We start from the raw sequence: 15,899 nt of genomic DNA, 5'->3' as shown, positions 1-15,899 counted from the left end.
GGCCTCAACATTAACTTTTAAAAGTGGTTGCCTGCTTGGCAATCAGGAATGAGGTTTTGGTTGATCTGGTTGCTACTTGTAACAATTTGGTAGCCAAGGGCAACCACTAATGTCTAGCCCTGTCAGCATGGTCATGTTGCATTATTACTCAGCCTTTCATATCACCTGAAGTGTTAATCCTCATTCTGGTTGATACATGTTTCTTATTATGGCAGGCCCAGGCCGGTCACGAGGAACCTCAAAATCAGAGACAATTGTCAGCCTCAGTCTTGTGTTATTTTTAATGGGGTCAAAGAATGTGATTCACGATGAGCCGAGCATATGAGCATATGGTTGCATTTAGTACTCCTGACGCAGAAAGAGAACCACAACAAATGTTCATTGTCTTTTCTTCAAGCTCCTTGATTGCTCATGTGATTCCTGAGAACTTCTGAGAGAATAGGATATTCGGACATTTTCTGGCAAATAGCGTCTCTGGGAAACGTCAAAATTAGTGTGTGAAAATCCCAAAATTGATAACTGGAAATGTTGGAAAAAATATAAAAGTGGAAGTCCCCATCAGTTTCCATGTTTTTGGCAGCAGGCTGTTTGTTTTTACCAAGTTACTAAGCTACCACTAAATATGACATCACATCAACTGGATGAATGCCACTCATTATGATGCCCATGCCATGACCAACACACAAGGAAGATGATAAACACACCTTAGCCAACAATATCCTTTATGGAAGTCAGAGGAGTGCCACAGTAAAACTCAGCCATACTCATCATGACTTGACTGAAGTTTTACTCAATCACGTAAAGTAAAAGTTGTAAGTGATGTAAGTGTTTATGAATGGAAAAATCCCAACAGCAACATACATTTATTTTTCATCTGCATGTTGTGGCTTATGAAAAGGTTCTCAATTGATAACATGAAGGAGTAAGATGATCCATTTTTACATTCTTCATCATTCTAATGTACTGTATCAAAGAGGATTTGTTTTGTAACCTTCACACCAATCAAAAATTCAAAGTGTTCTGCAACAGCTTGGGATAAGTTAGGCTAAAACAAAAACTTCAGTTGAAAAAATTTTATTTTCATCAAACAATAATTCCATTTCTGCAAACAATAACAAACATCAACATTTAACTGAACATTTTCCAAACAGACAAGTTTAAGCATATAAAAAAAGACAAGTTTAAGCCTATAATACCTTTTGAATTCGCTTATTTAATGAACTTAATAAAGTTTGATTAATTTGCTGTCTTTAGTTCTAGTAACACTAAGGCACCATATAGAATGAGGTCACAGAAACAAGCCAAGCTTAAAAATCTTACAGATGCAATGCAATAGTCAGCTGGCTCCACTTAGCCTGGTGGCTCATCTTATCCCACAACCACCATTTTGAAGGAAAATACTTCTCACACCATATAGCACCAATTTAGGTGTAATGTGTCAGAATGTGTTTTCTCTAAATCGTCCTAACTCTGTACATGACTGGAATCCACTTTTACTGTACCACATTTGCCATGTGGCCTTTCAACAGATTGTAAAGAATGATTCCCTCTTTCATGAAATGCTGTCACGTCATAACTTTTGTTTATGAGACGAAATCTTTCGTCTTTAATGATATCTTTATTATTTAACATGCATACAACTTCACACTGACTTGGGTCCTAGCAGTATACCCCACCAAGTGTATTGTTGGGATGAGCAGACGGATAGAAGAGAAGAGAAGAGAAGAGAAGAGAAGAGAAGAGAAGAGAAGAGAAGAGAAGAGAAGAGAAGAGAAGAGAAGAGAAGACAGACAGGAGTTAAACAAGACCGTCATGATTCACCCCACTTCACTCCAGGTTTCTCTTCTCAGTCCTTTTTGTGTTTGGGCCTTCAAGGCTAGAATGGGACTTCTGAGGATTTCCCCCAAAAGCTCCCCCCTCACACACACACACACACACACACACACACACACACACACACACACACACACACACACACACACACACACACACACACACACACTAATAAACGTATTTCTCTCTCACACACACATACACACATACACACAGACACAAACACGGTTAAGGAATGTGCTGTGCTGCGGGGGCAGTGATCCTGTGTTGGGATGCATGGATCTCAGCCTTCTCTGTAGCTATGTCTGTGCATGTACTGTCTCTTCTCTTCGTAGCCCTCCTCCCCCATCCATTTCCATCAAACACATCAGTTTTATTTACATATAGGCCTCCTGACAGCCACCCACACATATTTGTGGATCCAGGGAAATAATAGCTGTAGAAATGGAGTGCGTTGAGTGCAAGTCATAAAATCAAAACAAGTGTGTATGAGCACAGGTTACATTGCATATACTTATTTACTGAAAGACAATGTCGGCGTAAGTCTGGTTATTTGAGAGGGGTTTCTATAAGAATGCCCAGGCTTGCTGGTATAGACACTCACACACAGTAGGCTATATGCACAGACAGGCAAGTCGTGTTCCCGTTAATATCTGGACTCTGTTTGTCTGTTTGTCAAAGCTCTCTTGCCCTTTTCACCTTTTATTCCGTCTCTCACTCCCCCTCATTCTCTCTGCACTCCCCCTTCAGTTAGTGTCCCTTCCCCTTCTCTCTGTTCCCCCTCCATCTTTCTCTCTCTCTGCCAGTTGGAACAACCTTCATGTTTCCAGGAAGCTGTCTCAGCATATTTAGTGTCCCTTGTCTTGCCTGCAAACAGACGCACAGACGACGTCCATACTTATATATGAACAGAATCACTGGGTTACTGGAAAAAAAAAATCTGCTCGCAAAGTTCCTCGAAATGTTGTATTGCAACTGATCTGATGGGATATGGTCTACGTCAACTTTAGGGAGTTTACAGACTTGGATTACTCAACATGACTTTGGTCAGTTGTGAGTAAGAAAAATGTTGTAAGGTTGTAGTTATTATTTAATTCATTATCACGGCCTTCTGTGCAATACAAGTCCGAGTCTGCCTCCCTAGATGTTTCACTGCAGATGAGCCATAGAAATGCCACATGTTACGTATCTGACTGACCTACTACTACTAACCAACTGCACTATGCCATTCATGGAAATATGAGTAGAATTAGAGAAATGAAATAAAGCAAATCAAGCCATGCTAACGCTGACACTAGCTGAGTGGTCATCACAGCCTCCCAGGATGTCGCTGTTTATAGTGCTGTGTTATTTCCTATTAGTCATGCTTCAATTTGCCAGTTTCCTCCTTGAGGCTTAGTTTTGGGGGTGGGGGTGGGGGTGGCAAGTGACCTACATTTTGCAAGGAATATTCAGAAAGTTCCTCTTGTCTGTCCTGAATGATGCATGTTTGTCTGGAGTTGTGCAGTGATCTTAGAAAAAAACTTTAGTTTGTTTAGTCTGAAGCCGGTGGGAGGTACTTCAAAGCTAATGATGTTTTGGTTTCAGGCAGTGTCTTGTTTTGTTTTGTCTGTGCATTGTGTATTCAATATTTTTGAAAATCATCTTGAAAGAAAATATTTTGGAAGATACTGGAATAGGTGCTTTGGCATAAGCTCCAACTCCAAGTGATTATGTCGTAAGGCATCATCAGCTCTTCTGAATGACACATCCAGTGTTGTTGAGATTTCCCAGGGTGAAGTAATATAGTGGTGTAGGCCTACTGGAAGAGTTGATATGGAGTGGTTTTGCCAATTTCCACGGCTTACTTAACAAAAGTCTGTTTTTAAACAATGTTCACCTCAAATGAAACTTGATGTCCCCTAGTGGAGGAAAAATGAACCATGGAATTATGCACCTCCAAAAACGTAACCTGTTTGAAAATCACACACCTGACCTCATACAGGAGCACCACGTTAGGGAGAAAAACTGATTTTACGGAGAATTTAACAATATGTTACAGTTTAATATTTCTGTACATACATTTCAGAAGACCCTGTGAGTTACAACAAAAGAAAATTACTCTTGAATTTGGGGAAAAAGAACATTTCTACATATCTAACGAGCACTCAAATGTGTGCTTTCCTGAGGTTGTCAGTGTAAGAATGATAGTTATTCTTTTTTGCTCTTAACAAAAGATTCATTACTGTTTCCTATCTTGGTCAAAATATACACCTAACAAAAAACTTGAATAGATACACAATATACTATTTTCGAAAGTCACATTTCAGTTGGTTAAGTCATCACAGAACATGGGAAATGTCACCTAAACAGAAAGACACTGCAAAATATCTGCAGTATGGTGGTCCAACTCCTGTATACTGGCAACCTTGCCCCATAGTGTAAGATTGAGCACAGATAGTGATATATTTCTTGTACTCAGTGCAAATAGTTATACTTTTAATTTAAAGGATATAATCCCACGTTAATTCGCTACTAATTTGCTTCTCTTCTTTGTTAGTGGATTAGCAGGTGAAATGTCAGATAAATCCATATGTGATATTTAACATCAGTTAGCAAAAGTTTTTCCACTATGACATGATCGAAGGAAAACATGTCAGAAAATGATGTTCAATGGCAAAACAATCAACCATGCAACAGTTAGTCATGGCCTGTTATTATAATACAGTTAAGGACACAAACAAATAAAAAAAAATACAGATTTGTTTTAGTGCAAGCTTCACTCCAGCTTGGCTATATGGAACTAGGTCATCAAAGAGACAGCTATGAAGTAACAGCAGCAGGATGGATAATTTAGCGTTAGCAAGGCCACAGTGATGCCAGGTTAGATTCAAAGGCTTTCATGCTTGTTGAGACAAAATGAAGTGAAGCAGAAAATAAAGGGAAACATAAAAACGGCACATTTTTAAACATGTTCATGAGATTATTAAATGAAATATAGGTATATATTACGGGTCGAAATAATATGGTATATATTTATATACACTTGTGTGCGCAATACTAGGTAGAAAAAATCCTGTAATGACCTCTTTCCTCCTCTCATGTTTACAAAATGTATACATTTTTTTCCACATGTTTATTTTATTATCAGCAGTGCATCAACAGAGACCAACACAGCTGTGGATTTTGTGTTGTGCTAGTATGTGTGTGCTTGTGTGTGTCTATTTTGTATATGTGTGAGTGTGTATGAGTGTGTGTGTGTGAGAAAGACACCACGTGTGTTTCCTCTCTCTCTCTCTCGCTCTCCCTCTCTCACACACACACACACACACACACACACACAGAGACGCAGACACACACAGACATACACACACTCGTAAAAAAAAACGTTTTACACCACGCGTCCCTGAAGCAGAGGACGACTTTCCCCCGCTGAGTGGCGACTGAGAAGGTTCCAGAGTAGCAGGGGTACCGAGGTCCTTCCTGAGCTGCCCAGGGCACTGTCTGACGAGTCCTCTGTCAGAGGCCTGTACTGCTTAAAGCGCCTGGTTGGAAACACAAATGTGTGTCAAGGAGTGGACCCATATAGTCTTTATTGTTTTTGATATATTTTCTATATTGTATGTTACATTGTCTGTACTGCTGGAGTGACACCATCGGACAGAACTAAATTCATTGTGTGTACAAGTTCACTTTCCCAAATAAACCTGATTCTGATTCCATAGTCTGTTCACATCACTGGCCATGTAAATAATATTACTCTCTTGTTAGCCTTTTAGAGTAGCTGTCTGGCTGTGTTACACAGCAAAAGCCACTGGCAGAGTTGCAGAATGTCCCTGTGAGTATTTGCACACACTGTACCTGAGAAACAATTCCCTTAAAGTTCACATTAAGGAAATGCTCCTATGTCATATCCCTGGGCCCTGCCATATTGAGAGGCCCCCTCTTTGAGACCAAAGACATGGAAAGTCACTTACCGGTAGGCCAAAGCAATCACCCCAACTGCACAGGCAAGTACCAGAATCCCCATCACTGCTCCGATGGCGCCACCTGCTGATGAATTTGGTCCTGCAAGCAAAAAATAAAAACCCACCATTACTAAACAGTGCAGAGATATATATGATATATTGTATTGTATGATGAGCTGTACTTTATTCTGACTTTATTTTATATTACATTCAATGTCAATGATTTTTGGAATCTAAAACTAGTCAAATTCAACAACACCGCCCCTTAGTAATTATATTATGATGGATGTCAAAGCTGCATACATGAAGAGAAGCATAAAAAGTCTGATATGGGATAGTATATATGCATGTGTCCTATGCCATCACATTCATAAAACCCCTAGCCTGGTAGTAAACCAGACCCTGGAATCTTTCAGATTACGGGTCTGACCACGAATAATGAAAATGGCCCAACTCGAAGGGGTGACACCAAACATGCATTTGAAAATCTCACTGCACGCAATTGGATAACACTATGACCAATGTTTACTCTGACTGATTCTCTTTGACGCAATTGGATAACACTATGACCAATATTTACCTGGCCTGCCCATAATCAGATACACCGATTTGATCGGTTACCCCAGATGGTTGGGGTAAACGTAACGTGCATCATTGCTCGTGGCCAGAGTATCTTGCGGACACAATTCAAATTAATATAAGCTCATAATAAATTAATAAACTGTCCAAAACGGTGGACTGTGGTGAGACCAACACCTGAGAGGGTGAGACCAACACCTGAGAGGGTGAGACCAACACCTGAGAGGGTGAGACCAACACCTGAGAGAGGTAAGACCAACTCACCGACTGTCACGCTGACCATGGCGCTGGCGACGGCCAGGCTGACGTCGTTGGTGAGCGACACGTTGATGCAGAAGACGCCGGTGTCGTTGAAGAACTGACGGAGGATCATCTGGCACTCGGGAGCGGGAGCCACGGCGCTGCACACCGTCTGAACTGGCGTGGCACAGTCGGCGTCCGACACCACTGTGCACACCTCACTGGGCAGACTGCGGACACCAGAGAGAAGGGAGAGAGTGGAGTGTGAACTGATAGCGGTGGAACATAGACTGATAGACATAGACATAGACATTTTTTTTTTTGGTGCACCGTTCCTGTATGTATTGAAATACCAGGTCCTGCATCACCCTGCTCCAAAAATATACTTAATATACTGTCCTGGGATAGAGAACGTACCAGATATCAAACCTCTAAATACAACTGAAAGCTCACTGGCAGACAACATTATTTTACTTTTACTTTCTAAGTAAGTTTTGAAAAAAAGAAAATATATTTTAAGAACTCGAGAAGAAGCTGTGTTTATATAACAGGGCCCTCAATCTCCAGGTCCAATCCTTTTCATGAAATGATCATGTCATCATTTTTTAATTCTAGAGAATGTTTTGACGTTTTGCTAGCACAAATTTTGACATGATCAATAACTTTATGAAGAATAACTTTTCATGAGTGTGTGAGAGTGGCCTTACCTCCCCTGGCAGGTGATAGTGAGATCGACAGCATTCTGATTCACCTCCGTAGTCAACGTCACCACGTTATTCACCTCCACAATCTCTGCATTTTCAATCCCCTCTAAGGACAACAAAAGATTCAAATGACTAATACACTCTTAATATAACATCAAAATATAATTGCATCTCATGCATAACAACGTCATTTTATCTCCTGCTCTATGAGGTAACAGTAGAGACATTTTCAATTCTGGCCCTACTTTTCTCTCATCTTTCTTGAAGATGTTATGTTCCCATAATTTCTACTCAGTTCCACTCTGGGTCAATAGACGGGCATGAGAAAAGGATGTGACTTACGGACAATCTGAAGGTCGGTTGAGAAGGAGCCATAGCGGAAAATATTGCAGCCATTTTCCGTCGGTGGTAACTCGGGAGCCTGTCTCTTGGCGATGACCAAGGCCACCTGGGCCGCCACCATGCCTGCCTCCACCTCCACCTCGGCACCGATCTCATTAACCGCTGCTGCTACTGTGGGTGGCACTGGAGCTGTAGGTGAAGTCAAAACATACAGAGCTAAGAGCCTAAATCTCTTCTATGCTTTACTCTCCCTTAAACCATCTCCATATCTTTGAATGAGTAAACACCACTCAATGGCAATGTATTGTTTTAAACATTTTTTGCAATTAAAATACATCATAACTAAATTTAATACATTTAATAAATATTCTACAATCATTTTAGACCCACCTGCAGTTACAACATTCACCACTACTTCATTTTCCTCAGGAGTGGCTGCAGCGATTACAGCAGCTTCTGTGGCAACAGCGTCATTCACGGTCACTATCACCTCGTCTTCATCAGCCACGGGCACCACGGCCACCGTGGGGGCAGCAACGACCTCCACATCCCCAGCTGCTGCCGCAGCTTCAGTGACCGCTGCCGCGTCCGCAACTGCGACAGCAACATCCTCTGCAGCGGGGGCTTCTGGGAGAACTGTGGCTGCCAGGTCTACGGTAACGTCCTCTCCAGCGACAGCAGCGTCAGCAGCTTCGGCGTCGGCTGCCGCTTCTACGACTGGAACAACGGTAGCCTCAGCAACTGGGACAGCTGGGTCTTCAGCCACAGTGGCGGTGTCAACTGCCTCAGCAGCGGCAACTTCTGTGTCTGCGGCAGCTGCAGCAGCATCAACAGCGGTAGCATCAGCAGCAGCAGCATCGACAGTTGCAGCATCAGCAGCAGCAGCATCGACAGCAGTAGCATCAGCAGCAGCAGCGTCAACAGTGGCAGCATCAGCAGCGTCAACAGTGGCAGCATCAGCAGCGTCAACAGTGGCAGCATCAGCTGCATCCACAGCTGCAGCAGCATCGACAGTGGCAGCATCAGCTGCAGCAGCATCAGCATCAACAGCAGTAGCTGCAGCATCAACAGTCTCAGCATCGGCAGCTGCAGCATCAGCATCAACAGTTGCAGCATCGGCAGCTGCAGCATCAACAGTCTCAGCATCGGCAGCTGCAGCATCAACAGTGGTTGCATCAGCTGCAGCAGCAGCATCAGCGGTCGCAGCATCAGCAGCCGTGTCCGTGGCAACAGCAGCATCAGCATCAGTAGCAGCAGCAGTGTCTACAACTGCGTCGGCATCTGTGCCAGCATCCGCAGCAGCAGCGTCAGCGTCTACAACAGCTCCTTCGGCAGCTGGAGCGGCAGAGGCGGGCACCGCCAGGGCGATGTCTCCAGCTTCGGTGGGGGCGGGGACATCAGCGGCTGGCGCTGCCCCTGCAGAGACCTCCTCTACTGGAGTGAGAGAATCATCTCCTGAGAAGACACAAGGAGAGCAATTTGGATATTTTCAACAGTTTTTTTTCCACAACTAAGATGAGCACAGAAAAAGAATTTGTAAGTGTAGGAGATGAATGAATATCCTATGTTTCAGTTACATTTGTATCACGCTACATTACATTACATTTAGAGGACACTTTTTGTCCAAAGTGACTTACATATGCCAACTATATTATAAAGGATCACATTGTCCCCAGAGCAACTTGGGGTTAAGTGCCTAACTCAAGGGCACAACGGCGGAAGCCAACTTTCAGGCTACTACACACCTCCTTAACCACTACACTACCAGCGCCCCTACTAGATCATTCAATAGTAGTTGACAGTGTTCAACCGTCCTTCTTTCCACAAGTGCTGGAAATTGCTACAATCAAAGGTTGACGAGCTTTTAAGTAAAGATGCCCCTGACTGGTTTCCTACAGTACCTGTGGTGTCAGGGTCCACAGGTGGGAGAGTGGGCTGGACTGTGGCTCCTCCGATGGTAGGGTTGGGATCACAGGTGTTGGGGATGGATGCCATGAGAACCACCTGAGGCCTGAAAGCGCCAGCAGAGACGTATGTGTGCGTGACGGTGTTTTCCCGGGTGATGAGGGTCCCGCTGTTGTCGCCGAAGTCCCAGGTGTAGGCCACATCTGAGCTACTCAGGTACTGGCTGGGGTCGTGGAGGTTGATGTTGAAGGAGACGGCGCGGTTTTGGACGAAACTCTGGTCAAGCTGGTTCACGTCATTCACCTGGGCAATGGCAACTCTGAAAGGAATCTGGTCTGAAGAGAAAAATTTATGGAATTTGTGTTACAAGACCGTAGCCTACAACTTATCTGAGGAAGGAAAAAATCTATAATTTTCATTTATGGTAGTAAAATGAATAAATCCTTGGTAAAAGTCTCAATTTTTCATTCACGCAGTAATTCTCAAGCAAATACACTTGCATCTGTTCTTAGTGGACACAGATGGGTTCATGAGAGGCCTACTTACACAGGAAGCAGGAAAACAAAAGAGGTCATAGCACCTCAATACATGACTCAGTTATACAACACATTAAAATACAAGATACTGTACATCAAAAAGTCAGATAATAACAGTATAATAACAGTGAAAATTTTAACATCCCATGAGCCCCTCCATCAGTCTGTCCTTCACTTTACACCCTTATTCAGTTTCTCCTTTAAAATCCCAGCCCATCGATCTCTGAGTGCTACCCCCCACTACTCTTGGCAGTAACCGGCAGCCTACAGTACCTGTGATGGAGAACTGGGTGGAGGCGTAACCCAGGGGGATGAACCTGTCTTTGCCGCGGCAGTGATAGATGACCACCTCCATGTTGTAGGAGCCCAGGGCAACGTTATCGGTGCCGATGGTCAGGAAGGAGGAGGGACCGTCTGCCACCTGCCAGAAACGTCCTACAGAGGAGATTCAAATAGAAAGCTGGGTCATTTAGTATCCTTATGCTTGCTGTAGACATGTCTGTTTTTAACTGATTACCGGTAAGTCAATTCTCCAAGTTTCCTACTCCTAAAGAATAGACTTTACCCAACTGTTTTTATGTAACATTATACCAAATGTCAGCAAAATGATGAGACAGCTACCACTGTTTACCCATAAATTGGCACATCCATAATACACTTTACGGAAAAAAAACAAAACAATATTTGTCACACAGGCAGAAAAAGACAAGACACATGTTTTTTCCTCTGAGTGTGTGTGTGTTTGAGTGAATACCCCATGTCTTCCACACGTAGATGTAGCGTGGTTTCCTGCCAGAGCTTCCCCTGAAGGGGGTGCCATCAGGGAAGACGCCGGTCCACTCGTCTGGAGTGTTGCGGTCAGCATACACTGGCTGCCCTGCCTGGTACTCAGTCCCTGTGAGGAAACAAGTCAAGCTTTTCAGGACTCTCATCAATCTTTTTTTCTCACCCGCTTCACACATGACACTCAGCTTTGGTGACATCATGTGACTCTTCTGTTCCAGTCTATGGTTCTAGGCTCTTAAAAAATCTAAAATGTATCCATCTGATAATTTTTCAGGTCAGTTTCATCTTAAGTTACAGCTTACAGTGTCAGCATCAAGTGAAGTTACATTGTATGGAAAGAAGCAAATCTGTGAAGAGTACAGTATGTAACAATCATTTAGTCATATCCAAAAGATGTACTAAATCATATGTTGTACACATTTGTTGTTCACGATGCTGTACATACAGTATTTACATTAGATAAGTGTGTTCTAATGTTGTTACCATCAACGGTGCAGTTTCTAGTCCACACCACTTGTCCATCATCGAGTAATGTTTGATTTGGGGGGAAACGCACATCAACGTTGAAGGTTGCTTTTGCGCCCGTCAACGTTGGTGCATCGTTTCTGACCTCAAATGTCACCTCTCCACCTAGACAAAGCAAAAAACAAGAGTTGTATTGATGATGTTACATTCACATTTACATTTGTCAAAATAATTCATAGTGTTTGGGCTTTAAAAAAGGCCTGTCATTCATGGGATCTGCTCGAGGCCATATCTTAAAAACTATTTTGCTAATATTGCATCAAGTAAAAATTCTGTTTTGTTTTTTTTTATCACAAAGTGTAAAACATTTTGACTGATTAACAGTGTACACACACAGTTCTATCAAAGGCTCTACACTTGGTGTTAACATCCATTAAAAGAGCACCTCTCCAGCAGTTCTTGTATCTGGAATCTCCATCTCTCCACACCGGATACATTCGTGAGTTCCATGATCGGTATCGTGAGAAGCGAGTCTTAGCATCTGTGAAAACAGAATGTTTAAAAGAAATGTTAAGGGATTAACAATACCTCCGTACAGTTCAACACTTTACATTTTTACGTCACTATGCAATACTCACATCGCTTTCTCTTTTATGAATGGTCATCTGTCAAAATGACAGCTGTGTTAATTATTTAACAGGAAGGCAATACATCTTGTAAGGCCACAGACTTATGAAGTTTTATGGTCTTTGGAATGACCGTATCACTGTTCTCTGTGTTTGCTGTTCATATAATTGCCTGAACCACTCAACTAAGGTAGAGTATGTTCATAATATAGTGGCACCTCTCAAAATGCAGTTAGTTTAATAATATGGTCATACTGATACTCATCAAACTCTCATCTACTTGAACTTTGAAGGTATCTCAGCCAATGCACATTCTGACAGGATCTTTTGAACTTTGAATATGAAATCACATGCCACTGCTATTCAGCACACAGCCATCATGTGGCAATAAGCTGGCCCATTTTTGTTATTTTTCATGGGCATTAGGAAGGCAATCGGCAGCCAGCAACATGTGATCCTATTAACTTGATTATTTTATAATCAGGACGAGTGATTGCCTCTATAATAGAACTCTTTACACAATTTCATGGAGAAAACACACTTGCAGTGATCTCAAAAAGACAACTATACCAAGTTAGAAGGATTAGCTAATATGTTTGCCAACCCAACAAAGTCAGAGCAAGGTTATGTTGCATATCATGTATCATGCCCAAGACTAAGATCCATGGCTCTATAAGTCTTGGCCAGGATGTTCAATGTCAGAAATTCAAATTGTTAATATATCCAAATATCAGAAGGCTGTGCCTGGAGAAGCCTGGGAAATCCCCTCCACAAGATATTGAACATATTTCCATAACAAAAAATGCAGAATTCCAAATTCCAAATACTGCAGACAATTTCTTTTCAGAGAGATAGGACAAAAGTTGAGATTCTTATTCATGGCTTTATGCTGTTTATAAAAAATACAACTAACGCAGCACAACACAGATTGCACCATACGAGTCAAGACACAATGATGGAGAGGTAGAATCTTTTGTTTGTCTTGCTGCCACTGAACTTGGGCACTTTCGTGATAAATTCAACCATAAAGTGCATGAATGAAATGTGTGCGAAAGTATTAAAGTATAGAAGCACATGATGATGCCAACTGTGTCCAAGTTAAAGCCTTAACCACAAGTAGGTCACACAAGTGACCATTAATCCAAGGTCACACTTCATCTGAACGAGTGAAATAGAATAGAATAAAAGTCTTCCACCATGGTAATGTCAAAGTCCAGATAACTAGGATTCATCGCAGGCTGGTCATTGACAGAATGATGCATGCATTACTAAAAGCCCTCAAGGAAAACCAATTCCTGTTGTTGGAAGGTGCCACTATAGCTACATTGTGCAAATGAAAGAAAAGCCCTCACAGCATCGCTGATATCACAACAAGAGGCCAGTGAACACATTAACAATCTTTAATCAGAGCCGCCTGGGCTGTTGGACTGCTTCTACTGCTTTAAGAAGATGATAGGTGATCAGCAATTGGTAAGGACAAGGTAAGGCTCTGAGGTTTATATGGCAGGATGGATGGTACTAATGTGGGAGGGACAGGCCAGAGAGGGGGTGGGAGGTGGGGTAGGTCTGGGGATATTTGACTAACTTTCAACAAAGGTCAAGATCAAAGGTATTGGTGACTTCTTAGGTCATGGGATTTAGGGTGCGATTGTGACCATGGATATTTGACCAAATTTCCCAAAGGGTCTTAGTGGATTGTGAGGGCAGGGCAAGGGTGTGTCACCAGAGAGCAGATGCTTCACTGGCTTTCCCTAAGGGATCACAGAGCACGAGCTTGAAGTGTGGGGTTGTGGAGAGGTTGAGGGGGCCGAATGTGCCGCTGAACAGCATTACCGGAGGGGAGCAAAGATGGGGTGGAGAAGGAGGGGCTGCATAACTGGTGAGGTTCCAGGCGGTGGGAGTCACACGGTTCTGGCAATCCCTCGCAATCCCTTTCATGTGACTCTCAGCTGAGCACACGCAGCCGTAATCCCACAGCCAGGAATGGGCAAAGGCTCAGACAGCAGTCTCCATCCTTCACCCCTCTCCTTCTCTCTCTTTTGTCTCACACCCCTTCCCCTTTCATCTTGTGCCTCTCTCTCTTTCTCTCTCTCTCTCTTTTTCTCGTGCCACCCCCCCTCTGCTCTCTTTCTATCCAATCTATGGAAAGTTCAGGGATCCTGTTTTGTAAACTATGAGGGAAAAGTTGTCAAAGTCAGTGACACGGTAAAGTCAGTGACACAGTGGTATTCCTAATCACAAAAAGGGAACTAATTAATTCAGTGTGCAAAACAACTAATTGGTACACACAGTTCACTTTATCTAATACTTACAATTAAGTTCAATTTAACTGACAAATAAAAAGATATGTCATGTAATTGAATGTACTGTCAATATAATTCATTCATCTAAAATATTACCACAGTGAATTAATATGTAGAACAAATGGTTTAACTGTTCATACTTTCTGAAAGCAAATATCGCTAGGGATTTGACAGGGGCTGCAGACAGCACTTTCTCAAATTCTCTCAAATTGTTGTTGTTGTGGTACTTTCAAAATCTAGAAAGTTCCCAGTGTTGTCATAGTAATTATATTATAACATGACCATGGAATTTGTTCCCTAAGAGCCTGATAGCCATGTTAAGTTGTCGGACAATCAAATATTCAACTATTTGATTAGAATGTTTTAGAACATCAAAGTCCCAACATTCTATAATATAACCAGACAAATACACACAAGACCAACACACAAACAGATTAAGTAAAAGAAATGTCTTGATTCCTAATAAAATGATTATTCTGTTATTCCACATTAATAACAAAAACAACCAACCACTCTGACTTCCAGACAAAAGAAATGCCTGAAAATTGTATTGGTTTTGAGAAAATTGTTATGACCACAGAATAATCAAAATAAAAGTATGGAAAATTGTTCTGACATGCTAGATGAAAAATCATGAATGAACGCTTTGTCCGTCTCATGAATTGACCCGTGTCTGAGACAATGTATTACACACGGCACCTGACATTAAAACTATCAATTAAAATTGACTAATGGATAACATACAACATTCAAAGCAAAACAATGCCTTGTACATCTCTCATAACATACAACAGCATTACAGAACTAGAATAACTGAAATTCTCAGTCAATCCCCACAACTTAATTTATGTACTAGTTACTTGCCTTACTTTTCTGAGGTGTCACATAGATACATCATAGCTCTAAACTCAAACACTCACCTGCAACTGTCAAAGCTGATAAAGTTAACACCAGGACCACCAGAGCAGGTCTCATTGTCCTTTTTTTCTTGTTTTCTTTTTCGTCCCTACTTGTTGTCAGAAAGTTTCCCCCTGTATGAATATCCCAAACATCCAGCCAAGCTCCACTCTGAGACTATTCGCTTGGGCTGGCCCCTCTTTAAATGAGTCGGATTCCGTTAATTACCCTAACCAGACCTCTAGACTCTGACATCACTCTGCACACCACCCATCAATTTCACTCAGGTTCTTTATGGAGATCCATACACCTCCCCCCCTCTCCTAATTACCTCTGAAATACTTAAGCACTCAGATGGATACCTCCATAATTACAGCTTAAACATTAGCTAGAGTTTAATCATCTCAGTTAACATAATAAGCCTTTGAAAGATGGGCAAAGGCTTAAGTGTAAAATGCATCAAATGTTCTCAACGCTGGGAAATTATTCATATTTGAACATGAATATAAATGTGTAAAATAAAAAAAACCAATTAGTCAACAAAAATGGAAACTTACGAGTGTGACATGTTTAGACTGAAAACTAACATGTCACTCTTCTTTATATTACTTACTTTTTAAAAGATTTATTTGTATTCGTCTTTATAAAGGCCTATGTATATTGCCATTTTCTCAGCTATGTAAATACTGTTTTGCATTTTACTCTTATAAGACGTAACACTTTGTCCATATTTTAA

General features: G+C 41.8%; 1 protein-coding gene across 1 annotated transcript; it reads right to left on the bottom strand.

Annotated features, from left to right (window-relative positions):
• Positions 1-5,164: 5,164 nt before the first annotated feature.
• Positions 5,165-15,321, bottom strand: pmela (premelanosome protein a). The gene is made up of 13 exons (XM_062544957.1): positions 15,187-15,321; positions 11,783-11,878; positions 11,356-11,502; positions 10,841-10,981; positions 10,360-10,521; positions 9,547-9,885; positions 8,616-9,100; positions 8,036-8,378; positions 7,646-7,834; positions 7,307-7,409; positions 6,624-6,829; positions 5,790-5,880; positions 5,165-5,357 (listed from the first exon to the last, which is right to left on the bottom strand). The coding sequence occupies exons 1-13, from the start codon at positions 15,239-15,241 to the stop codon at positions 5,204-5,206; spliced, it is 2,511 nt and encodes an 836-aa protein (XP_062400941.1). The 5' UTR covers positions 15,242-15,321; the 3' UTR covers positions 5,165-5,203.
• Between the last annotated feature and the right edge of the window lie 578 nt (positions 15,322-15,899).

This window comes from Sardina pilchardus, chromosome 9, assembly GCF_963854185.1.
Source record: "Sardina pilchardus chromosome 9, fSarPil1.1, whole genome shotgun sequence".
NCBI classification, from domain to species: Eukaryota; Metazoa; Chordata; class Actinopteri; order Clupeiformes; family Clupeidae; genus Sardina; species Sardina pilchardus.
The sequence above is the reverse complement of the archived record's forward strand: the minus strand, read 5'-3'. Positions and strand labels throughout refer to the sequence as shown.

Excerpts from the sequence above, each read along its gene's own strand:
- pmela (XM_062544957.1), bottom strand. The coding sequence starts at position 15,241 with ATGAGACCTGCTCTGGTGGTCCTGGTGTTAACTTTATCAGCTTTGACA. Across the intron at positions 11,503-11,782 it reads ATACAAGAACTGCTGGAGAG|GTGGAGAGGTGACATTTGAG; the intron begins GTGCTCTTTTAA and ends TGCTTTGTCTAG. Across the intron at positions 9,101-9,546 it reads TGTGGACCCTGACACCACAG|GAGATGATTCTCTCACTCCA; the intron begins GTACTGTAGGAA and ends GTGTCTTCTCAG.